Below are 24,932 nucleotides of genomic sequence, written 5' to 3' on the forward strand. Positions count from 1 at the left end.
TTTACAAATAACTTAACATTGGAGAAAGGCCTTTCCCTTCTGTTTATTCCATGTACAGTTCTGTCTCCCCACCCCCACGCCCCCCAACAGGATTGCTCTTGAGTTTGCCCATAGATCAGGGTCCAAGCCAGGTCGTTGTGAATGAGAGATATTAATGGAGTTCAGGTCCTGCCTCTGTCACAGTCTTTTTGCGCTTGGCCTCACTTACTCCTCTGCAAAATGGGAAAATTGCTGTATTATTAGGGTAGTTTCAGAAGGTAGCTGTGATGGTGTGCAGCTAGAACAGCTAGATCCAAGTGCAGTAGACCTGGTGTCTTATACCCTGCTTTTCACTTCCTGGAGTCTCAGGGGGACTCACAATTGCCTTCCTTTTGTCTCCCCACAACCGAGATCCTGTGAGAAAGGTGGGGCTGAGAGAGCTCTGACAGGACTGCTCTGTGAGAACAGAATTATCAGGACTGTGACTAGCCCAAAGTCACTCTGCTGGCTGCATGTGGAAGAGCAGGGAATGAAACCCGGTTCACCAGATTAGAAGGCGTTGTTTTTAACCACTACTCCAAGCTGGCTTCCAATAAAATGTGTGAGGGGGGAGATGAACTTTTGAGAGGCAAAGCTCCCTTTGTTGGATATTACTGGGGTAGTGATGGGGATGTGTTATTAGGGTAGAAGAAGAAAAATTGGTTTTTATATGCCGCTGTTCTCTACCAGAAGGAGTCCCAAAGCGGCTTCTATTCACCTTCCCTTTCCTCTCCCCACCACAGACACCCTGTGAGGGAGGGGAGGCTGAGTGAGCCCTGATATCACTGCTCAGTCAGAACAGCTTTATCAGTGCCGTGGCGAGCCCAAGGTCACCCAGCTGGCTGCATGTGGAGGAGCAGGGAATCAAACCCAGCTCACCAGATTAGAACTCCTAACCACTGTACCAAGCTGGCTCTTGGTCTATTGGGATGTGTTATTAGGGTAGTGATTCTGTCGATGCAAAGGAGCTGCTTTTCTTCCCCAAAAAATGATCTGGCAGAGGCAGTTGACAGCTCCCCGGTAGCTTGGGTGGTCAGGAAAATCATCTTGGTTTGTTTTGTTTTTTTCCCCAAAAAAGAAAAAGGTTGGCAAAGAATACACCCGCCATGCCATCTGTCTATGGCTCACAGCAGGTGATCAAGTCAGCTGTGGAAACAGAGACTTTCCCAGTCTCTGTTCTTCTGTCGCTTCAGCTGCTCTTCAGAAGACTGTAGACCTGGTCGAGAACGTGTCCAAAACCTTGGTCCTTGGGCGTGTGGGCCGCTAGAGAGGCCTGCAGTGAGACAGAGCGTTTTTGCAAATAAATTTATTTTAGCTACCCACAACAGCAAAAAATCCATTGGCGGCAAATCTACATATAAGCCTGTCTAAAAGGTTTCCAAATCCCCCATTGGTTTTCCGAAACTAATTATCCATGCACAATTGTCGTCTATATGTCATACATCCAAATCTTGGTAATGCTCAGGTTCAAGGTGTTGGTAGTGATCTACAGAGCCCTAGGCAATCTGGAAACTGCGTATCTGAGGGACCGCCTCTCACAATACTCTCCCCCAGAGAGTATTTCGGTCATCTGGCACAAACTTATTGGTAGTTCCTGGCCCCAACAATATCCACCGGGCCTTGACCAGAGCCAGGGCCTTTTCAGCGCTGAACTCCAATCTGAAAGAGCTGCTGCCTGAGCCTAGGGCCCCGACGGAGTTATTACAATTCCTAGTAGGAATTACACTTCCTAGTAGGAATTGCTCAATAGGAATTGCAGTTACTACTGTGACATCACGGGGAAGGAGCCCAACCAGCAGCCTTTCCCGTGGAACTCATTTGCATGCCACAATTCTATTGGTTGCACGGGGTGAACCCAGCCCCTAGAAGGGGGAAAGAAGATGGGAGAATGGTGCAGATGTTACTGGTAGACTTCCATCTCTGGTTTGATTGTGTGAACTGGGGAAAGAGTTTGCCCCAAGGCAAAGCCAAGTTCTAGAAGTCATTTCCGTTCCAGCCTCTACCTGTCTTACCTTTAGCTTATCCAGGTAAGTCTGTTCAGGCCCCCACGTGTCTTGAAATTTCACCAGATCAGGAGCACCCTTGTAAAATTCCACCAGCAGCATCTAGAGGGGGCAAAGGAGCAAACTGTCAAAAGCCAGATATTTAGTGCAGGCGTGCACTGGGACTCTGTCAACCTAATGGCCAATCAGCTGTGGGCTGTAATGTAAAATCCATCTTTCCCTAAGCAAGATTCAAGTCTTCCTCACGCCTGCGCTGGAAACTGCAAAACTTGTTCATGCGAATTTGGAAATCAAAGGAGGATATTTCTTTCTCTCCCTGCTCAATCTATGTAGGACGGTGACAAATAAGAGTGTTTTTTTGCGGTTCCTTTTTTTTTTGCAGGAGCCCTGATTGGGAATCCCTGCTCTGGGGAGTTGTTAAAATACTCTCCTGGTTGGTGCAAAATTTTGTAGCATCAGCAGCCAACCTGCCCAGTAATACTCAGCAGTTTGGTCTGTTTCTAGATGAAAACTGAAGGAATACCATCTCATGAAGCACGTCGTTGGTCAGGAAGCCATCCTGGATGTAGGTGACTTCCACCTCCATGGGGATTCCGTAATCGTAAGGTCTTTGCTGGAAAGGAGAAAAGAGACACGGGTAGCAGCTTGAGCAATTAACGGTGCACTGCCCTCCTAGTGGCACTGAACAGCATGGTAAAATAACAAGTTCCTCCTCTGGTTTTAGTCAGTGGGACTTGCGTGTGCAGAGGCAGCGTCCCTCCAAGGAGCAGACCCTAGGAAGAGAGGAGTGGTACACCGAGGCCCTTGACACCCTATTTGGTCAGCTTCCCAAGCCCCAAGGGCTGTTTTAACAATAAACCAGTAATCGCTCTTGGGCAAAGCAAGAATTTTAAAAACAGCAACATATAACAAAAATTGAATTTATTTTTGTGTGTGTTCAGTGTTGTCATTTCTGACTTTATGGCAACCCTGTGGATTAATGTCCTCTAAAACAGTGGTCCCCAACCTTTTTATCACCGGGGACTGGTCAACGCTTGACAGTTTTACTGAGGCCCTGGGAGAGGGGGGGGGGGAGAATAGTCTTTTGCCGAGGGACGTCGCTGCTGCCGCCTGAGCCCCTGCTCCACTTGCTTTCCCGCCGGTGCCCCTGACTTCCCCCCGCCCACTGGGGGGCGCTGCCAGCAGCACCTGTGCAGTGCCACATCGAGGGGGAGCCCCAGCCATGGTGGCCACTGGAGAGCACCAAAGGTGAGCCGGTGGTAGAGTGGCAGGGCAGCCCCTGAGGCAGCAGCCGTGGAGGAGGACGAGGAGGAGCCACGGCTGGGTACAGACTGATCCACAGACCGGTACCAGTCCCCGGACCAGGGGTTGGGGACTACTGCTCTAAAACATCCACGGGGAGAGGCCGTGGTTCAGGAGCAGCGTTTCCGCCTGGCATGCATAAAGGATGGGATCGATCCCTGGCATTTCCAGTTAAGAAGATTGGGTAGGCGGTGATGGGAAAGAGCTCAGCCTGAGACCCTGGAAAGCTGCTTCATGTGTGAGTCTTTCTGTTACCAGCCTTGCTCAAGTCTTGCTGACTGGGGGCTGGGGCTTCCTTTGCCGAGCGAATCCATCTCAGGATGGGTCTTCCTCTTTTCCTTGAAAAGAGAACCACCTTGGTGCAGTGGGTAGGAGTGTGGACTTCTAATCTGGCAAGCCTGGTTTGATTCCACACTCCCCTACATGTAACCAGCTGGGTGACCTTGGGCTCGTCATGGCACTGATAAAACTGTTCTGATGGAGCAGTGATATCAGGACTCTCTCAGCTTCACCCACCTCACAGGGTGTCTGTTGTGGGAAGAGGAAAGGGAAGGTGATTGGAAGCCGCTTTGAGCCTCCTTCGGGTAGGGAAAAGTGGCATATAAGAACCAACTCTTCTTCTTCAGTACTATCAGGGCTCTCTCAGCCCTCACAGGGCGTCTGTTGTGGGGAGAGGAAAGGGAAGGTGATTGGAAGCCGCTTTGAGCCTCCTTCGGGTAGAGAAAAGTGGCATATAAGAACCAACTCTTCTTCTTCAGTACTATCAGGGCTCTCTCAGCCCTCACAGGGCGTCTGTTGTGGCGAGAGGAAAGGGAAGGTGATTGGAAGCCGCTTTGAGACTCCTTTGGGTAGAGAAAAGTGGCATATAAGTACCAACTCTTCTTCTTCTTCTCCTGCTGCCTTTTGCTTTTCCAACCAACCACCCCCTCTCTCTCTCTCGTGCACACACGCACATTCTTAAATGTAAGGATGTGTTGCTGGCAATTAAGATCAAGTTTATTCATGCCACAATATCCCCCATAACTCTGTGAAGGTATGCAAGTTGGACCATGAAGGAAGCAGAGAGGAAGAAATTTGATTCATTTGGAACTTGGTGTTGGAGGAGAATTTTACAGGGAGTGTGGACTTCCCCAAATGAGATATCTTTGGGTTCTAAAGCACAGGACCCTTAATCATTGTGTTGGAAAGGGGCCCTACAGGACACCTAGCCCAACCAACAAACAAAGAAAAGGGTGGGGGGAGAAAACCCAGCCTGGAATAGAGTTGAGCCTAAAAAGGTGGAGAAATCTGCAACTTTATGTGATGTAACGCATATCGTTTGAATTTTATTTTGGAGCTCAAATATATAAGTATTAAAAACAATAAAAACAGAGTGACACATATATAAATTAGTTATACCCTAAGATCCAAAGACCGAACGTGTTTCGACCTGTGCAGGTCTTCCTCAGAGGAGGAATATTATGCTTTTATATATTTGAGCTCCAAAATAACATCAAATGAAATATGCTTATCATACAATGTTGCAGCTTTCTCAACATTTTTAGGTTCTAGTCCCACCCTCTGCTCAGTGCAGGATTCCACCATTCCACTGCTGAACTACTCGGACTGTGAACAATTTTTTCCTGATATCTAGCCAGTACCATTCTACATGTTGTTTAAAGCCGTTACTACGGGTCCGCTCCTCTGCTGCCAACAGAACCTTTCCCTGCCCTCCTCCAGGGGACAACCTTTCAGATACTTCAAGAGAGCCATCATGCCCCCTTTCAACTTCCTATTATTTGGATGAACATTCCCAAGTCCCTCAGCCTTTCCTCACAAGGCTTGATCCCCAGGCCCTGAATCATCCTCGTCGCTCTCCTCTGAACCCTTTGCATTTTGTCCACCTCCTTTTTGAAGTAAGGTCTCCAGAACTGCACACAGGACTACAGGTGCAATCTGACCAATGCAGTTTGCAGCAGGACAAAGACATATTGCGATTTCAGTGTGATGCCTCAAATCAAGCCTGAACCCTCCCTAGAAACTAAAAGGACTCAACTCCAGTCACATTCTGAGAAGACAAGGGTCAACGGAGAAGAGAGTAAGGCCAGGAAAAGTGAAAGGCAGCAAGACAACAGGAAGACCCAAAAGGAGATGAATGGACTCCATCAAGAAGGCCACACCCCCAGTTCGCAAGACCCAAGTAAGGCTATCAGCAATTGAATGTTCTGGAGGTCATTCATTGGGAGGTCCAGTATAAATTGAAGGCGATTTGATAGTCCCCAGGGACACACGCACACGTAATTTATTAGAAGAGACTTTACGTTTTAAAATGCATCTGTTGCACGTTGCTACTTAAAAATTTTTTTAAATGTTATATAATTCATTTACCGTATGCTACTATTTAAAACATAACAGAAAAAAGAGAGAACCTGTACCAGGCTATCAAAATCAGTTAACAATATATTTATATAATCTCTATTTTAAAGATAAACGAAACAACCAGAACGGATTCTAGATTTTGTTCCGTTTTCAATGCAGATCTTTCATCGGTGGCTGTTTCCAACTCAAAGTTGTAATCAAAATTCTATGCATATAATACCAGCCTTCAGCTCCCAGGTATGGGAGAGCTTTGTCCAGATATCACTCCTATTTAAAACATAAACATGCGCAGCCAACAGGAGGGGGAAAAAAACCACACTAAAACATTGTAAGTTCACTTAACAACTATTCTATAAGCAAACTAGCACCAGAGATGCTCATCAAACGCAGAGCCAAGTCTCCTCTGGAGGAGCATTCCATAAGTTTGGAGCTATTGCCAATGATGCCCTGCGACTACCAGGTGAGAATCTCATAACTGCCTATGCTGGATCCAGCCAAAGGTCCAAAACTAGCGAACCAAACTGAGCATGGTGGAACCTACGACCTGCTGATGCTAGTCCTCAAGTGGCAAACAGGTACACTGCCTCTGCAAATGGGAGCTCATGACGACTCACAGAGCAGGTGGATGGCACGTGGGACGATCCACCAAGGCAATTCTCACCCCCAGATGTTTTTAAACTATTCCCTATCCCCACCATGGCAAGCCCTGATTTCTTACTATTTTTGTTCCGTCCCCACAGAACAGGTTGCAAACTTACCTCTGGAGGGGGCATGACCCAGAAGGGGGAGATCTTCGACTCCATGCCTTGGTTGCCAGGGTAGTAAGGACCTGAGAAGGAAAAAACGGAGGAGGATGGTAAATAATCTGCCTTAAGTTCCAAGACAAAGAAGAAGGGGCCATTAACTCTCAGCAACCACATTCACAAGGTGTTCCAGGCAAGAAATGTGCACAGGTGGTTTGCCATTGCCTTTCTCTGTGTAGCAAACCCAGTCATTCGGGGTTGTCTCCCATCCAAGTACAAAGCATGACTGCTCAGGCCGAGCTGGGCTACTCAGGCCATTATGCTTTCCTGTTCCATGTGGTAGAGCCGATTATCTTGCGGCCCGGTAAGCTTCTTTTTGTGGGAGGTGGGGGGAGAGGGAAGCAGGGCTGCGCATGCATGTTTGCGCCATGTGTGGCTGCAAATGTGCATGCGTGGCAGCTTTGAGCATGTGCGTATGCACGGAAGTGCTGTGTATGCACGTTTGCGGCCGCGCATTGTGCCAACGCGCATGCACAGTCGCGCACGTGTGGCATGCATGGCCGGGCGATCACCCTCCCCACCGCCGCCGGTCCGCAGCCTTAAAAAGGTTGCGGATGACTGTGGTAGAGGACAGTTTTATGGAGACAGTGGACCACAAATAAACAAATCAGCGGGTTCTAGCTCAGATCTGTGGGACTGCTTGTCTGCTCTGCGGGTATGAATCTGCTGGCAGTCCCGGGCCCCCGAGACATTCACCTGGCCTCAACCAGGCGCCAGACTGGTAGAAGGAGCTCCCAGAAGAGCTAAGGGATCTACCAGAGTTATCAGCTTTCCGCAGGGCTTGCAAGACAGAGCTCTTCTGCCAGGCATATGGTTGAGGCCGGGCTGAGGTCCCGGAGTTACTATTGGTGGATCCCCTAAAATTGTTGAAATATAAATAAATGAAATAAATAATATCAAGGCTAAATGCTCCCTAGAAACTGAAAGGACTAAACTGAGGTATGACGAACCCCCCCCCCCCCCACACACACACACACTTCCTCACACTAAGGTAAAATTGTCTGTCCAAAATGAAATGTTGTTCCCTCACAGATGGAGCTGCCCTTTGTTAGAAAAATTATGCTCACCCTGTCACGGACAGATCTTTAGATTTGACCAGCCCAGGAACTTTTTGGGAACATGCAAGAGCTCATTTTCCTAAAACCTTTTGTCAGAAAGTCCCTGAAGCATTGTTAACAACAAACAATTAGAAGATTTTATTTTGCAAAGAGGAATAGGGTAGTTGGACCGAGGAGATTAAGCTTTTTCTTGCACATCAGATATTTTACAGTTTAAGTTCCTTGTTAAAGGCTTTGGGGATGTTAATAGGCTTTTCTTTCAGATTTTTTTAGTATTTTAGTTTTGTTTACTCAGAGAGGTTTCGTTATTGTGTTTATCCAAAAATATAAATTATCTTTTGTTTCCATTTTCAGTTCCACTGAACTCCCCTGGCTTCTTGAAGGTGGGCACTATTAAACTAGTACCACCACTTACTCCTTTCCTAGGAGTACTCCTCTGACTAAGTAGTCTAAAGCACTTTCTCTCACACAAGTCTGAGGAAATCTCCACACCTGCTTTCCCTTCTTGTTTACCCGGCCAGTCTTCAGAGGAACTCTCCTAATTTGGCCTGAATTGCATATGTCATCTCACTGCCCAAATTCCAACTACCAAATATCTGCCACGGTTCTCGAGACACTTAATTTAGCTTTCAGCCTAAGAAGAGGTTCTAATGTTTCTCCTCAGAGTGGATGTTCAGCTAAGGATCTGTAACGACTGCTCTCTGAACCAACATCTGATTTAAAATGAAATCTCTCCAGCACACAGCTTGTATCTCAGCTTCCTCTCAGCTGCTGCTGGTCAGTCTGAGCACTCTGAGCAGTTTTTGGCTCTGGCTCCCACTGGTTAGTGAAGATGTTCAACCATTCGCTTGCTGTTACTTCAGCACTTCGAAAGTGCTGTCCATCACATGAGGCTATCATGCTTTGGTTACATTCTGAGAAGACAAGAGTCACTGGAAAAGGCAATAACGCTGGGAAAAGCTGAAGGCAGCAGGAAAAGGGGAAGACTCAACAGGAGATGGATAGACTCAATCAAGGTAGCCATGGCCTTCAGTCTGCAATACCTGAGCATGTATATTAACAATAAGACATTTTGGAGAGCATTCATAGCATTGCCATAAGTCAAAAGCCACTTGAAAGCATTTCACACACACGCACAGCAGCACCCAAAATAAGTTGCTCTAACCACAGTTGAGATCCAGGCCAGTGTTGCTGGAAGCTGTTCTCTGCAGCTTTAGTTAGTAACACAGAGAGACATTGGGAGCAACACTGTCAAGGTTTCTAGTCCTCACTGTGGTAGGAGAAAAAAAAAATCCTCCAAAGCATTTCCTGCTTACCACAGATGAGAGCCAGGCAGGGTTGGAAACTGTTGTTAGTTCCTTGGAGTTTGAGCTGGTAATCCATTTGTGTGTCTATGTCCTGGAGAGACGGCAGAGCGTGACTGAAGGGGTGACTGTGGTACCATCCCACCAGGGAGAGCCCACGCATGAAGAGGTTTTGGCAGATCTGCAGAGAAGAGAGGAGAGCTTACTTTTGCTTAATTAAAAGTCTCCTCTATTTAGTCTTCCTATGTTAAATGCAGCCAGCCAAGTCTGCCCTGGCTATAGGGATGGCACAATCTAAATTGGGGGTCATTGACCTTTTTGCGCATGTGGCCACCTTTGGAATTTTGACACAGAGCAATGGACAAAACCTCAAAATGGCTCCACTTGGAGGTGCAGCCAAGCTCAAAACATTCACGACGTCTTTGCCGCCATTTTGGGCAAGCCTCCCCACTGAAGAGTTGAGAGCTTAGAGGCATGACTCATACAGAGACACAACAGGTATCCACGTCTAAGGTTGGCTCATTCTGTTCCTTCATTACACCAGAAGTGAATGGGCCACCCGATCAGATCCAAAGTAGATATTTGACAAAAATGCCCTCATCGACAGCCTCCTTTCCACCAATCGTGCATCTCTAAGAGGCAACCTAAAGTCTTCGAGGAAACTGAACAACTTGAAGGAGGTTGCCTGTCACAGCTGCATGATTAACTGAAAGCAGCAACTGTTGTTGGAAAGGGGAATTTTATGAACTCTACCTTGGTAGATGATGGTGGCACTCCAGTCTATCCCAGCACAAAGTTCAGGAGATGCCACTCCTTCACCTCAGTGTAGGGGGGTGCCATTCTGTGACCCCCATTTCTGCTCCCCCATCTCACCTCCTCCTCCACAGCAGCCGCCGTCTCTGCATCTCCAAGGCGCGACCGGCAAGGGAAGGCCCTTAGCACTGTCAGTACTATAAACGGAATGGTGAACAAAGTTGGCATCAGCTCAAACTTTCCCAAGCTGATCTTCCTGGGTAAACATTCCCCAACCATGCACATCTACTTGGAATGAGTCTCCTCTGCAGGGCTGAAAATGGTCAACATGCTCAGAAGCCCTCAAAGGACCCAGGGCAGATCCCCCCAGCTGACCACCGAGAGGGCAGGTTGCTAAATATTCTCTCAGCTCCTTGTGGCTCCCCAGAATTTCATGTTTCGACAGCCAAACTTACACTTGCTAAACTTGGGCTGAATCTGCATGGAGCTTTTATTCCAATCCCAGGTCGATTCCATCCCTGCCATCTACACTGAATGCGATTTCCATTTTGATTTGGGGAGATTTAAATTTTCCCTCTGCAACAAGCAGGATTGGTCTGGAGGGACCCTACCTTACCCCCGCCATATCCTGGAATGGATATAACCCTTGATATTTGAAAAATCAGCATGAGTAAAGGTGCAGCTCTCTGCTTGTCCTGAAATAACTTGCTCCTTTACACCAATTCAGACTCTTGGCACATCAAGACCATTGGTCTTCTCTACTTGGACTAGCAGCAACTCTCCAGGGTCTCAGGAGGAGGTCTTTCACATCTACTACTACCTGGAGATGCCAGGAATTGAACTTGGAAATTCTGCATGCAAAGGAGAGGCTCTTCCACTGAGCTGCAGCTGATTCCCTTGTGAAACTGCCTTATACGGAACCCGACCTTTGGTATTGTCTACTCAGGCTGGCAGACGCTCTCTGGCATTGCCTACTGGCTGGTCCTTTGGACTGGAGATGCCGGGTGCTTCTGCATGTAAAACCAAGGCATTTCCACTTAGCCACAGCTCCTCCATAATTTCATCACCCGTCCCCCAAATACTTACATTGGCTGTTGATATCCCATCGACCACCCAGGTAGCCTACTACTTCACTCTTGGTCAAGTGGCTGTGGAAATCCTAAGGGGGACGAAAATGATTCCACTAAGTAAGGAATTGTTCCCCTCCAAGCTTCCTGTGAAGGCAAGCTTCTCTCCTCCCTCCCATCCAGATTAGGATGCAGGTCTTGCAGGGTCGTCGGAAAGTTTACCCCCCCGCGTCCGATCCGCGAAGAGCCTCAGATTTCTTTAAAGACGATACGCTGGGTAACATTTAATAAGTAGTAATGACGAATATTAACAACATAGTAGTAAAGTAGATTAGTTAAGATATCCGAATGAAGAATTATTATCTACTGTTAAATATTAATTTTTGTTAACATTTCAGTGAAGAGGAAATGGGGAGAACCTTTTTTCTGCTTATTGTTTATTTTATTAATGAGGTGCTCCAATCTCTTTATTTTCTGTTTGTCTGTTCTTTCTCCTTTTCAAATAAAACATAGCTATTTTTTTTAAAAAAACTGAAATTCAGGAACTTCAAAAACACATTTTGGACTAGAATTTCATTTCAGCTCAGTTCCTTTTCAGTCATGCAACATATTCTTTCTCATTCAACGGTTTGAAAACTTCTTTTGCTTTTTGTTTAGGGGAAAAAACGTACTCACAATACGTACCAAGAGTAGAAGAACATTACTGGAAATGGCCACGTTGAATGGCTGGAATTTGTTCAGGGCTCCAAAGGACGTCACCTCTACCAAGGTGTGTGGATTCCTGCAGAGATATAAGACCTGCATCCATAAAGACAAGAAACTCTTTCTTTTCTTTCTTTCTTTTTTTTTTGGGGGGGGGAGTTGTTGAACAAAATATATTAGCGATCCCCAACCTGTGGGTCGTGGACCACATGTGGTCCTTCGACTAATTGGAGGTGGACCGCGAAGGACGCCTTCTCCCCCCCCCGGCCCTTTACAACACACTTCAGGTGTCCTTGTCTCCCCTCACTCCCAGATGGGACTATCTCGTTGCAGAGAAACAAGCTCAGGGTTCCCATTGATTTGTCATTGTCATGAGGTAAAAGTTCCATGAAAATAAAATGTTCCTTATGTTCATTGTTGTGGCGTGTCTGTATCTTATTTTGAAGGGATGTTTAAACATTACCATAGAGATCAGAGAGCGTTAGGGCAGTGGCTGAGAGCAGAGGAGTAAATACCCCCCCCCCCCACGGGCCTCGGTAAAATTGTCAGGTGTTGAGTGGTCCCCAGTGATAAAAAGGTTGGGGACCACTAAAATATATGACAGATTTTGGGGATGGAAGATCAGAGCCTCGATAATCATGTGTGGAGAAAGGGGTGCTATGGTGGTATATTCCTGGTCATGATAAGCCAAATATATGTATGTATGTATGTATGTATGTATATATTATATTTATACTAGTAAATAAGCCCACTGCTGTTGGAATGCAGCAGGCGCTAGCGGGGCTTAAGATTGTTAGGGGCCGGCTGTGCACGGGTGCTGAGCGAGGGTCCGTACTTGAGGGGGGTGTTGGGGCGCCGCGTGAGGCGGAGGTGGCTCGTCCTGGCCCCCTCCCCCCCATCGGCAGCGCGGCCTACCGGGGTCTAAATGGCGATGGAGGTGAGTGGGCTGTCGGCAGGGCTGTTGTAAGGAGCGTGGCGTGTCGGCGTCAGCATCGCTGCCGGGGGCAGGCTGCAGGGGCAGCGAGGTTCTTAGCTGTAGCTGGCGCGTGCGGCGAGGTGAGGCGGCAGCCAAGGGGGTGTTGGAGCGAGCGGGGTGGGCGGGAGCGTCGCAGGCAGGATCTCCGTGTGGCATTGCGGGGCGTGGCGTGCAGGGCGGGGGGGAGGTCTGGAGGATGCAGCGGCGGCTGGAGGCTGCGGCAGGTCCAGGGCCGCGGGCGGCGGGGTATCGTGTTGCGGCTGTAAGGAGGCGACATTCCCTGGGGCTGGCAAGGGAGGTAATCGCGTGTTTGGGGCGGGTACGTGTGAGCTTGAAGGGGGGTGGATCGGGAGGCGCGAAGTGCCTCCCAATTAGCCAGTCCAGCAGCCAGGGGCCAATTGGTCCCTTGCAGCTGAGTGACAATCGGAGGGCCCAATCGGGCCCTCCGATTGTCAGTCCTGGGGAAGGGGCCTATTGGCACCCTTCCTCATCACGGACAGGGCCCGCCACCGGGGCCCTTAGCGAATTATTTAATCCACTCCGCTAGGAGTGGGTTAAAGATACCGCCCTCCACAGAGGCTCAGGGAGGTTTACATAGAATGTAGAAACTATACAGGAAACAATCCATAACATATAAATAACCATAACATTAATACTACTAAGTGATAATTGTAACAATGGTAACAGTACAACAGTGCAAACAGGTCCAGGAGCAGAACGCATTGATGGATTTCCGGGAGGGGGAGAGCAGGGGCCCTGTAGATGTTGCTGCTCACCTGGCCTCAACCAAATGCCTGGCAGAAGAGCTCCCTTTTGTAGGCCATGCAGAACTGTTTTAGCTTCGTCAGGGCCCTGGTTTCCTCTGGGAGCTCGTTCCACCATGTGGGAGCCAGGACAGAGAAGGCTCTGGCCCTGGTTGAGGCCAGGTGGGCTTCTTTAGGGCCAGGATGAAACCAGGAGAAAATTAAAAGGCCACAGCAGCCACTAAGAGATAGCAAATAAGGTCTCGGGCGGCTGATGATGCAGAATCAAGTATATATTTTATTACTCCGCTTAAATTCCCTACATGTTTCACGAACAGGCTCCTTCAGGGGGCTCCTGTTAGTTTTTCTCGAGCAATACTGGGAGATTAACCAATTCCTCTGAAGGATCCAGTTGGCAAAAAGCTAACAGAATTCGGGAGATTTTAACCAAGTAGTGAAATATATTATTAGTTTACTTTGCACCATTGACCTTGGCCTTATTTTCCATCTCTGAGAGAAAGGATGAAAGCACTTGGGTTTTAGAGAGGCTTGAGAGGTGCCTTGGTCTAGTGCAGAACTGACAGGGGCTCATGGTAATTGTAGTCCATGGACATCTGGAGAGCCACAGTTTAGCCAACAGCCAGAAGCCCATGGACTACAATTACCATGAGCCTGGGAGCATGTGATGGCAAGGGATCATGGGACTCGTAGTCCATAGACATATGGGGAGCCACAGTTTGGCTACCCCTGGTCTAGTGGTTAGAATTCTGGACTATGACCTTGGGGCACCAGGTTGAAATCACTTGCCTGGCTTACTGGGGGAATGTGGGCCTGTCCCAGTCTTTAAGTCCAACCTACCTCCCAAGGTTTTGAGCATAAAGTCGAGGAGGGCAGAATTATATGAAAATCCACTTCTGGGTTCTAATTAGGGAGGAAAGCAGGATGTAATTTTTTGAAATAAAAAAAATAAGGTTTATAAAGTGATGCGTGACAAGGAGAAAATGGAGAGGTTACTAGAATGAAGGGGGAGTCCCACAACATGGATGGCCGGCAAATTCAGGGCAGTTCCTTTCTGCATAATTCACCTGTGGAATTCACTGCCCCAAGACAAGACAGCTTCAGGGATTCTAAATGTAGCGTGGTGTCATGGTTTATTTATTTATTTATTATATTTAATATTTTTTTGAGGCTCAGGGCGGTTTACATAGAACGTAGAACTATTCAAGGGACTAGTTTTTCCATAATGTATAGATAACCTCAACAGTAATAATATTAACATTAATAACTGTAACAAAGGTAAGTATAACAATGCAAACAGGTCCAGGGGCAGAACGCATGAGTGGATTTCTGGGAGGGAGGGAGCAGGGGCAGGTTAAGTGCTGTGGCCTCTAATCTGGCAAGTCGGGTTCGGTTCTCCGCTCTTCCGCATGCAGCCAGCTGGATGACCTTGAGTTGGTCAGAGTCCTGTTAGAGCTGTTCTCATGGAGCAGTTCTGTCAGGGCTCTCTCAGCTCCACCTACCTCTCCCAGCCCACACCTACCTGTCGGTTGAGAGGAGAGGAAGGGGAGGTGATTGGAAGCTGCTTTGGGACACCTTCAGGTAATGAAAACAGGGTTATAAAAATTATTCTTCTTTAAGGGGCTTAAAAAGGGATTTAGACAAACTCATCATCTAGAAGAGAGCCAGTTTGGTGTAATGGTTAGGAGTGTGGACTTCTAATCTGGCATGCCAGGTTCGATTCTGCGCTCCCCCACATGCAGCCAGCTGGGTGATCTTGGGCTCGCCATGGCACTGATAAAACTGTTCTGACCGGGCAGTGATATCAGGGCTCTCTCAGCCTCACCCACCCCACAGGGTGTCTGTGGGGATAAGAATGAGAAGGCGACTGTAAGCCGCTTTGAGCCTCCTTTGGGTAGGGAAAAGCGACATATAAGAACCAACTCTTCTTCTTCTTCTTCTAGCTCAGAGCCAGGATTATTAAAACAAAACCTCCCCATCGAGAAGCACTCTACCTCTGGATACCAGCTACATCTAACTGGGCACTGTGAGAAAAGGGGTGATTGCCTCAATGGACCTCTGGCCTCATTCCACTGAGCTCTCAGAATCACACTTTTCAGTCATGCTCAACTGGGTGGCACAGGAGCAGAGACACAAACCGGCATTTGCATGAATACCTGGACGAATCCCGACTCCCCAGACTGCAATAGCGTACAGGAACACAAATCTTGCTCTCTGGCCTCTTGCCGTTATCTGGAAAAAGCAATCCACATGGTTCACTTGCAAAAATAAAACGGTTAATATTTCCTCTTTTCCCAGATGCCTGCAGAAACAAGGAAATGCCTGCGGAGGAGAGCAGTTTCACTTTTGAACTGAGGTTTCTGCCTTGCATGAATCCAAAGTGGGCACCTTTAGCGACGTTCAGGGTTGAAAACAATGTTGTGAGCTGGGGAGACTAACCGAGGGACCTGAGTTCGAATCCTTCCACTGCAACGGCCGCATCGCCTGGTGGGCAAGTCTGCCCTCCGTCCCAACCTTTCACTTTTGGGGAAAAGCGTGATCTTCCCTGAAAGATGATTATCCTGAAGAAAATGTCTAACACGCAAGCAAAGTTGTTTGGGGAGTTTTTATTAGGGAATGCCTATCTCCAGGCAGATGAACAACCCCTTAGCAGGTGAACGCCCTTGAACATTGCATAGAAACTTTTGCTATTCTAAAAGGATGCCAATGCTAACCTACCTGATCTCCCAGCTGCTCAGGATCCTATCCCAAGAGGGTGGCAAAGTAGCATTCACCAGAAGCAGGACCTTCTTGGTAGTTTCCCCTCCTTGATTATGTATTTGGTTTCTCCTCCTTGATTATGTATTTCTCAGGGTCAGGAAAAGCTCAGGCATTAGCTACTCCGCAGCGCAGGACGAAAATGGCATTTTCTCTTTTTGGCTTCTTTTTGATTTGATGAGCACTTTTATGGCTTGTAACAGAATGTATTTCCCCAGGGTCAGAAAAAGCTGCCAGAAACTCGGAAAGAAAGGAATCTTTGCCCTGGATCCAGGGGTAGTAGCTTTTGGCTAGAAATGCTAGCCTCCAGGTGGGATTTGGGGATCCAATGGAAGAGATCAGTTTCCCTGGAGAAAAGTGCTGCTTTGGAGGGTAAGAGGTAAAGGTATCCCCTGTGCAAGCACCAAGTCATGTCTGACCCTTGGGGTGACGCCCTCTAGTGTTTTCTTGGCAGACTCAATATGGGGTGGTTTTGCCGTTCCTTTCCCCAGTCATTACCGTTTTACCCCCACACCCCCCAGCAAGAGCAAGCCGGGTACTCATTTTACCGACCTCGGAAGGATGGAAGGCTGAGTCAACCTTGAGCCGGCTGCTGGGATCGAACTCCCAACCTCATGGTCAGAGCTTCAGACAGCATGTCGGCTGCCTTACCACCCTGCGCCACAAGAGGCTCTTTCTGGCCCTATGGATAGAATTACTCAAAATCTACTAGTGGATAACATCTACTAGCTGAAAAGTCCCAGTAGCCGAATTTTTGGCCACTGTGATACAAAAGGGAACTTGGATATGCAAGAAATCATTCTAGGCCATTGGCATTTATTGCAGTTGCAAATTATTACTTAATTGAGCCTATGGTGGAGGATTGGATAACTGGTTATTACTTATTTTTATCTTTTATCTATTATCTGTTTTGCTTCAGTCTATGTAATTATTATTAACTCATTTATACACAGACGCAACCTTTTAGACATCATTAAACATTTTTAATTTGACTGGGGAGTCAACCTTGAGCTAGCTGCTGGGATTGAACTCCCAGCCTCATGGTCAGAGCTTCAGACTGCATGTCGGCTGCTTTACCACTCTGCGCCACAAGAGGCTCATGCTTTGGAGGGTAAACTGTGGCATTACTGCTCTCCTGCTTGAATATCTGGATCCCTTTGCTTGCAATAGTCTTCCTCCAGCCCTTTTCTGCCAGCAGGGCTCTGAGAAGAAATTCTGAGTGGGGGGAAATGGGGGGAGCCAATTGGGGGGAGTGCAGCAGATCCAGCTCTTCCATCTCACTCCTTTTCCATTGTGTGTGACCTCAACAAGGCTACTAGAGACAGGACAGATGAGCAGAAAGTCCCTCTGTCCTCCTGACACCTCCCTGGCTTACTAAATTTTAAAAAATATATAAAAATAACCCATCCCCCCAACTGGAGTCACCTCTCCAGGTATCTGGAGTAGGGTTGTGCGGTTCGGTGCGGTTTGGCACGGTTCGGCGCGGTTCAGCCGCTTTGGCGATCATCGAAGTGGCCAAACTGCGCCGGAGCGTGCAACCTTACTCTGGTGTAATCCTGGGGTTTCTAGTAACCCTGGTTGAGAATGGCTGCCCTATGGGGTTGCCAGACGTTTCCTGTGACTTGACTGCTGCGGCTAACACAATTCATCACAAAATTACTCAGAAATGTGCAACATTAGCCAAAGTCATGTGTCCTCTTCTGCCACTGGGGTTCTGTAACAGCTGTGTCGACATTACAAAAACCAAAGCATTTGGAGAGCGGGTCGCTGCTGCAACAAATCCTCCCTTTCCCCAAATCTCAGGCTTACCTGTGCCAAGGGATTCTGCTGGACTTTTGTGAGGATGCTTCCGGTTTTTTTCCTCCAGCCTCCTAGCCAGCATGGACTCCGAGAGAGAGGACTTAATGCCTTTGCTTTCTTCTTCGTCATCATCAGCAAGTTCTTCCTCCTCTCCTTCACTCACCAAGCTCTAGGTCAGGCAAAATACAGAAATATAATGCTCTCCAAGCTGGTTCCTGCACCTTTCTTGCATCCTGGTTCCAAGAGCAGCGGGGCTCTCAGAAACTGCTTCAAAGACCTGCGCTGAGTTCTGGAATTCATGTGCAGAGTGTCCTTCTGGAACCAGTATTCCGGCAAGAACAGCGGTGCTTCCCCCCCCCCCCCCCACACACACAAACACACATTTTTTACACTGATGCCCCTCAATTTTTGAAGTTCCTTCCCAAAGGCAATCTACCAGGTTCTCTGTTGTTACCTGCCCTGAGCCAAACAAGAAGGGCAGTTATTCTAACAGCCATGGATATCATAGTATTTCTCTACCAAGAATGTGTCCAATCTGCTTTTGAAGCCATCTGCTGGCCACCCCAACACCTTCCCCACGCTCCCAGGTATTTCATTTCCTCTGTGAACAAAAAGGAGGAGCCAGGAAGGGAACGGATCACCTCATCTGCAGGGGGGGTGTTGGGCTGGTATTTCTTCAACCAGACGGCTTTGTACTGGTCCAGCTTCTGCCCTTTGTACTTGACGGAGGCCCAGCCACACCCAGACTTCTTGGCTGGGTTGACCAGCTTCTTGCAGTATGTTGCCCAGGCGCTCGGCGAATTGAAAACCTGGCCCGTCTCCTGCCAAACGATCTTCCCGTCTGTCAGCAGGTTGCCCAAGAACTTCTTCCCCTGGAGTGAGACACAGAGCAAGGACTGGGGATTTGACAACTCCTCACACGGACAAAATAATAATACTTGCCATTTGTACAGTTTCTAAAACACTTACAAGCGAGTTTGTAACCCCGACAACAGAAAATATATTTCTGTATGTTTCACAGAAGTATATAAAACATTAATTCCCATCCATTTGGGAAACCTTTCCAGGACTGTCAATAAATCCCAGGGTTTCACAACCTTGTTGAAAAACCTGCTATACTCCATTTTCTTCACTTACAACAACCTTATAAGGTAGGCTGGCATTATTATTTCCTTCCCCTCCTTGTGGAGAGTGGCTGTGGCAGAATGTGATTTAATAAGTCAGTGCCTGAGGCAAGATTTCAGCTCCTCCAGTCTGCTACTACAGTAACCAAAATCTGCCTAGATGTCCACTTATTTCTGATCTAAAACTTGTTTTTTTTAAAGCCATGTGTTATTCTGAAAATCCTCCAGGTGATTAATTTTGCATTAGCCTTCCTCTTCAGAGAAGAGAAGGTTTTTGTACCCCAGCTTTCACTAGCTGAAGGAGTCCCAAAGTGGCTTAACACCTTTCCTTTCGTCTGCTCTCAGCAGACACCCTGCACGGTAGGTGGGGCTAGGAGAGCTCTAAGAAAACTGCTCTGTCAGAACAGCTCTAAGAGAACTGTGACTGGCTCAAGGTCACCCACCTGGATGCATGTGAAAGAGGAAGAGGGAATCAAACCTGGTTCTCCAGATTAGAGTCCGCTGCTCTTAACCACTACACCACGCTGGCATACCAGTGTAGCTGAGGGACCGCCTCCCTGCCTATGCCCCTAAAAGAGCTCTGCGCTCCACCGCCACCAACCGGCTAATGGTCCCTGGCCCTAAAGACCAGGGCCAGAACATTCTCTGTCCTGGCCCCCACCTGGTGGGACGAGCTCCCGGAGGAGATCAGGGCCCTGAGGGAGCTTAAACAGTTCCGCAGGGCCTGCAAAAAGGAGCTCCTCCGCCAGGCATTTGGTTGAGACCAGGCACAACCAACAGCGAATGAAGAGCCCCCGCTCCCCCCGCTCCTCCCGCTCCCCCCCTCTCCCCCCTTCCTCCCAGAACTCCACCAGAGCGCTCTGGACCTGTTGTGGTATTGCACCGTTCCATCGTTATATTATTTTATTATATTGTTATACTGTTACATTATTCTGTTATATGGTTACAACCACTGTTATTAATTACTGTATGTTTTAACGAAGACTGTTTCATGTATCTGAGCCTTCGGGGAGGGCGGTATATAAATCTAAATAAATAAATAAATAAATAAATAAATAAATAATGAATATGCAGCCACTATCAATGCAGAGTGACACGCCCACCTTGAGGTGTCTGGGTTCTTTTCACCCCATTGTGGGGAAAGGTCCCAATGGTCCACAGTGAAGGCCAGATAATTCTTTTAAGATCAGGTTCCCCACCCTCCCCTTAGGGGTTGGGCCGGTATAAGACAGTGGTCCCCAACCTTTCTGAGGCCGCACACGCACATTGCGCATGCACCGCCAGGGCCGCGCATGCGCAAAAGTGCCATGCACGCGCGATTTTGGCTGCGCATGGCGCATGTGCGCATGCACAGCCCCGGCCACACATGCACAGTGCGCGGTGCGGCCCTGATTCCCTCTCCCCGCCCTCCCGCAGCAAGAAGCTGCTTGCGGCCTGGGAAGTTTTTTACTGCGGGGGGGGCGGGGAGAGGGAGCAGGCTGGGGACCACTGGTATAAGACTGTGCCTGAGCCATCATGTGAGCAACCCCTTACCGTTCTTGAGATCTGCCTGATTCTAGACCAGTGGTCCTTAACCTTCCTAATGGCTCAACCCTTTAATACAGTTCCTCATGGTGTGGGGACCCCCCAACCATCAAATTATGCAAGTCTTCTTTCACAGAAATTAAACCGAAACTGACCAATGGTGTGACGATCCATTATTCATGATTGTATATAAATTGTTTTTTCCCCCGGGGTTTCTCAGTTCAGTTCTGCCTCTTGTCCCACCATTCCGATCTCGCTCTTTTCCGCTGCTCCAGACAGACGAACGCTCTCTCTCGATCTACCCCGCAAGGCTGTTGTGTGGATGGCAACCCCCCCCCCACCGGCCAAGCTGCTTGCCCTGCCACAACCCCTGTGAAAGGGTCATTCGACACCCAAAGGGGTCCCGACCTCCAGGTTGGGAACCACTGTTCTAGACTGACCCAGTGATTCCATGTGTGGGAAATGAGGTTAGGTAAAGGTAACCCCTGTGCAAGCACCGAGTCATGTCTGACCCTTGGGGTGACGCCCTCCAACGTTTTCATGGCAGACTCAATACGGGGTGGTTTGCCAGTGCCTTCCCCAGTCATTACCATTTACCCCCCAGCAAGCTGGGGACTCATTTTACCGACCTCAGAAGGACGGAAGGCTGAGTCAACCTTGAGTCGGCTGCTGGGATCAAACTCCCAGCCTCATGGGCAGAGCTTTCTGACTGTGTATCTTCTGCCTTACCACTCTGCGCCACAAGAGGCTCTTGAAATGATGTTAGTTGCTAATTATTCCACTATTGTAATATTGCGGAGTTTTAGAGATATTTTATGAGGAGACTGTTTTATACTACTGATAATGTTGTTTTATTGTTGTGGACTGGATTCTGTATTTTACATGTTTGTAAACCGCTGCGAGCCAGTTTGCTGAGTGTGGCGGTCATACAAATAATAATAATAATAATAATAATAATAATAATAATAATAATAATAATAATAATAATATACTATTTTAATAGCTGCAGCAATCAAAAGGGTGACACTGTGGGCTCATGTCCAAAATCCGGCACCCCCCTAGCTGCCCCGGACACAGATTTTTATACATTCAGAATAACACACACAAATTAGGACATAAGCTAATCGACCCCTCTGTATATCTGCTTGATAAACATCGTCCAGTTAGCTCAAGATATATTAGCCTCCTTCTCGCCCCATTTAGTGGGTTTTCCCTGTACAAGCAAGCTGCCAGGCAGACATCTTAGTGGGTACGAGGGTCAGTGTAGTGCACCTTTATCCTGTACCCAGTTCACTCTCCATTTCCCTAATGGTTTCAAAAGAGTGGGAACCAGTGATGGTCACTCCATGGGGTGGGGTGTAGGGAGTAGGGGGGAGGCGGGCTTTGCCAAGCCTTCCAGAGAGAATTCAAAGTAGCGGTTGCAAGAGAAGCTGTGCCATCTCACCAGGTAGTAAATAGAGAGCACGCCTTGCCCTGGCTCGATCAGGCCATCCTTCAGCAGCACCCGCAAAGTGATCCCGCGGCGGGTCAGGATGCAGCAGCCGCGCCCACCCGGAATGAACTTCCCCACCGGCTCGCTCTCGGGGTCTTCCAGGCTGGCCTCCAGCTCCTCCTCATCTTCTTCCAGACATTCATCGCCACCAAAGGATTCGGCGTCTAGAACTGAGGCAAGAAAACCAGGGGAATGAGTTAGTAGGAGGATCTGGGATCTGTCCCAATCATTCTGAAGGGGGTTGGGCTAGATGACCCTGGAGGTCTCTTCCAACCCTACGATTCAAAGGTGAGTTGCAGCTATGGGGCAACCACAGCAGCTGCCCCAGGCCTTGAGCTGGGGGATGGGGGTATTAAGGTCTCCCTCCAACCACCTCTCTCTCTCTCTCTCTCTCTCTCTCTCTCTCTGTTTTTTGCCATCAAGTTGCAACCAACTTATGACAAGTCTCTGGAGTTTTCAAGGAATAACACAGGGTCATGGAGGCAATAGCCATCAACTGGGTACCAGACTGTTTGGGCAGGCACGGCCACCCCACCCACTAGGCCCAGTCATTCCAGGCCCCCATCTTTGACTTTTGCTCCCCAAATTAAGATTTTTTTTTTAAAAAAAATCTTGTTAAGGGTTCTGAATACATTTCTGGAACCCCCTCCTTCAGAAACGCTGCCAGTGCCAGCCTCGGCATGGACTGACACCCCTTCATCCTGGAAGCCCCCACTGGCAAGGTCTCCATGTTCAGAAGCATGGTTGTCCGATGTCCCTTTTAGGCAGTCGGCGCAAGTTCAGGAACACTCTTGTCCATGTATCTTTTAAGTGACCTCTGTGTGTTCAGAAGTGCTCCGTTTCAGCCTCCCGTGACCTGCGGGGGACCCACTGCCCAAAGCACCCAAACCTTTTGAAGGCAACCCAAAATCCGAGGGGAGCTGGAGAACGCCCTGCCATCGGACGTTGCCATGGGCAAATGATGGCCATGAAAAGAGATTGGGGAAATCCTTGGCAGAGGCCTGCTACCGGGGCTATTATGCTCCATGTCCCCCTCCTGCCTTATCCTTCTTTCTTCGCAGAGGGAGCCTGGGGAACTCCCTGCCACAGGACATTGCCCGGGCAAGTGATGGCCGTAAAAGGGCATGGGGGGAATCCTTGGCAGAGCTATTATGTTCAATGGAACCTCCACCTTCCCCTCCTGGCTCACCGTTCTTTGTTCTCAGAGGGAGCCTGGAGAACTCCCTGCCACAGGACATTGCCCTGGGCAAGTGATGGCCATAAAAGGAGATTGGGGAAATCCTTGGCCAAGGCATGCCTAGCGGGCTGTTATGCTAAATGAAACCTCCACGTTCCCCTCCTGGTTCATCCTTCTTTGTTCTCAGAGGGAGCCTAGGGAACTCCCTGCCACAGGACATTACCCTGGGCAAGTGATGGCCATAAAAGGGCATGGGGGAAATCCTTGGCAGAGCTATTATGTTCAATGGAACCTCCACCTTCCCCTCCTGGCTCACCGTTCTTTGTTCTCAGAGGTAGCCTGGGGAACTCCCTGCCACAGGACATTGCCCTGGGCAAGTGACGGCCATAAAAGGAGATTGGGGAAATCCTTGGCCAAGGCATGCCAAGCGGGCTGTTATGCTAAATGAAACCTCCACGTTCCCCTCCTGGTTCATCTTTCTTTGTTCTCAGAGGGAACCTGGGGAACTCCCTGCCACAGGACATTGCCCGGGCAAGTGATGGCCGTAAAAGGAGATTGGGGAAATCCTTGGCCCAGACATGCTAGGCAGGCACGACGGCCCTTCCGGGTCCTTTCCAGACCCTGGGACCGCTTTCCCTACCAGGAAGGAGGCGGGCCGGAGGAGCCAGCCAGCCTGCCTGCGGGGACCCGCCGCCCTCTCCCTGGGAAACCCTTCTCGCCACCCACCCACCCAGACGTGGCCAGCGACAGCCCTTTCCTTCCCGGGCCCGCCGGCCCCTCCATCCCGCGGCCTCGGGCCAGGCCGGGCGGCTCGGGGCTCCTCCGTACCTGCTGCCATGGCTGCTTTATCCTCGGCGCGCCGCGCCCATCCCGGGCCGCGCTTCCCCCTCCAGCCAGCCGGCCGGCCTGCCTGCCTGCCTGCCTTCCTCGGCGCAGCGTCACGGCGCAGCAGCCCAGCCGAGCGACGCCTGCCTGTGCTCGCCTCCCGCAGGCCGGCCCGGGAAGAGCAGCCGGCGGGGAAGCGCGGCGCGCATCGGGAGCGCAGGTCGGGCAGGTGCCTCCAGCCAGCCTGGAGAGGAGAGGAAAGGAGAGGGACGGCGCATCAGCTGACTGCTCTCAGCCATGGATTGTATCTTTGCTCCTGACTTTCTTATGTAGACACCATTATTACTATTACTATTACTATTACTATTACTATTACTATTACTATTACTATTACTATTACTATAGAATCAGAGTCCAGTGGCACCAGGATATGCATTGTTACATGTGAGCTCTATGAATTTCTGCCCCCTCATTATCATTTAAATATTAGTTTTGTTGTATTTGCACTATTTCCTTTTTCTTTTCTTTGTATCTTTCTCAATCAAAATATATATTAGGAAAAAAAAGGAAGAATACAAATGTAGGGATGCCAGGAAAGTGATAATTAAGTGCTCACACCAGGCGAAATACTAGATCAGATACTTCGGGGAGGGCGGCATATGAATGAATGAATGAATGAATACATACATACATACATACATACATACATACTATTCTTAAACAAAAGAAACAATCTTTTGGATACTGCAATCTGAGATAAAAAAAAAACCTTAAACAAAAGAAACAGTCTTTTGGATACTGCAGTCTGAGATAAGAAAGAGTTGCAGTCCTGGGAAATTATTTCTTATAATTTGTGCAGAACCTCTCCCTTATTAGAAGTGTACATTTCAGGCATAGATTGGTTTAACTTTTGTAGGCAAACTGTTGCGGATGTTTCGCCTTACAGAGAAGCAAGAGAAACGATTAATCGTGTGGCCAAACTTATATCTTAGGAGCATAATGAAGAAAGGTTAAGTAAAAAGTCTCTGTATTGCGTTTCCTTTAAACACTGATGAAAGCTGATGCTGAAAGTTGAACAAGGTTCCAGTAAGTCCTTGTTTCAAAGATATTTACCCTTTCTTCTCCTAA

The 24,932-nt window shown here is 48.6% G+C and overlaps 1 protein-coding gene across 1 annotated transcript; it reads right to left on the reverse strand.

Annotated features, from left to right (window-relative positions):
- Positions 1–12: 12 nt before the first annotated feature.
- MPND (MPN domain containing) lies at positions 13–24,032 on the reverse strand. Its single transcript, XM_077331974.1, has 13 exons — positions 23,808–24,032; positions 21,755–21,972; positions 18,304–18,534; positions 17,672–17,831; positions 15,262–15,337; positions 11,351–11,447; positions 10,686–10,758; positions 9,720–9,796; positions 8,859–9,027; positions 6,440–6,510; positions 2,545–2,634; positions 2,031–2,123; positions 13–1,291 (listed from the first exon to the last, which is right to left on the reverse strand). Exons 1-13 carry the CDS (start codon positions 23,815–23,817, stop codon positions 1,208–1,210), a joined length of 1,449 nt encoding a protein of 482 aa, XP_077188089.1. The 5' UTR covers positions 23,818–24,032; the 3' UTR covers positions 13–1,207.
- Positions 24,033–24,932: the final 900 nt, after the last annotated feature.

Source organism: Paroedura picta, chromosome 4 (assembly GCF_049243985.1).
Source record: "Paroedura picta isolate Pp20150507F chromosome 4, Ppicta_v3.0, whole genome shotgun sequence".
Lineage (NCBI taxonomy): Eukaryota > Metazoa > Chordata > Lepidosauria > Squamata > Gekkonidae > Paroedura > Paroedura picta.

Bases quoted from the DNA above. Each gene is read 5' to 3' on its own strand.
- MPND (XM_077331974.1), bottom strand. The intron at 17,832-18,303 runs GTGATCCGTTCC...TGCCTGACCTAG, and splicing joins ACACCCCCCCTGCAGATGAG to AGCTTGGTGAGTGAAGGAGA. The intron at 9,797-10,685 runs GTAAGTATTTGG...TTCCGTTTATAG, and splicing joins ATGGGATATCAACAGCCAAT to TACTGACAGTGCTAAGGGCC.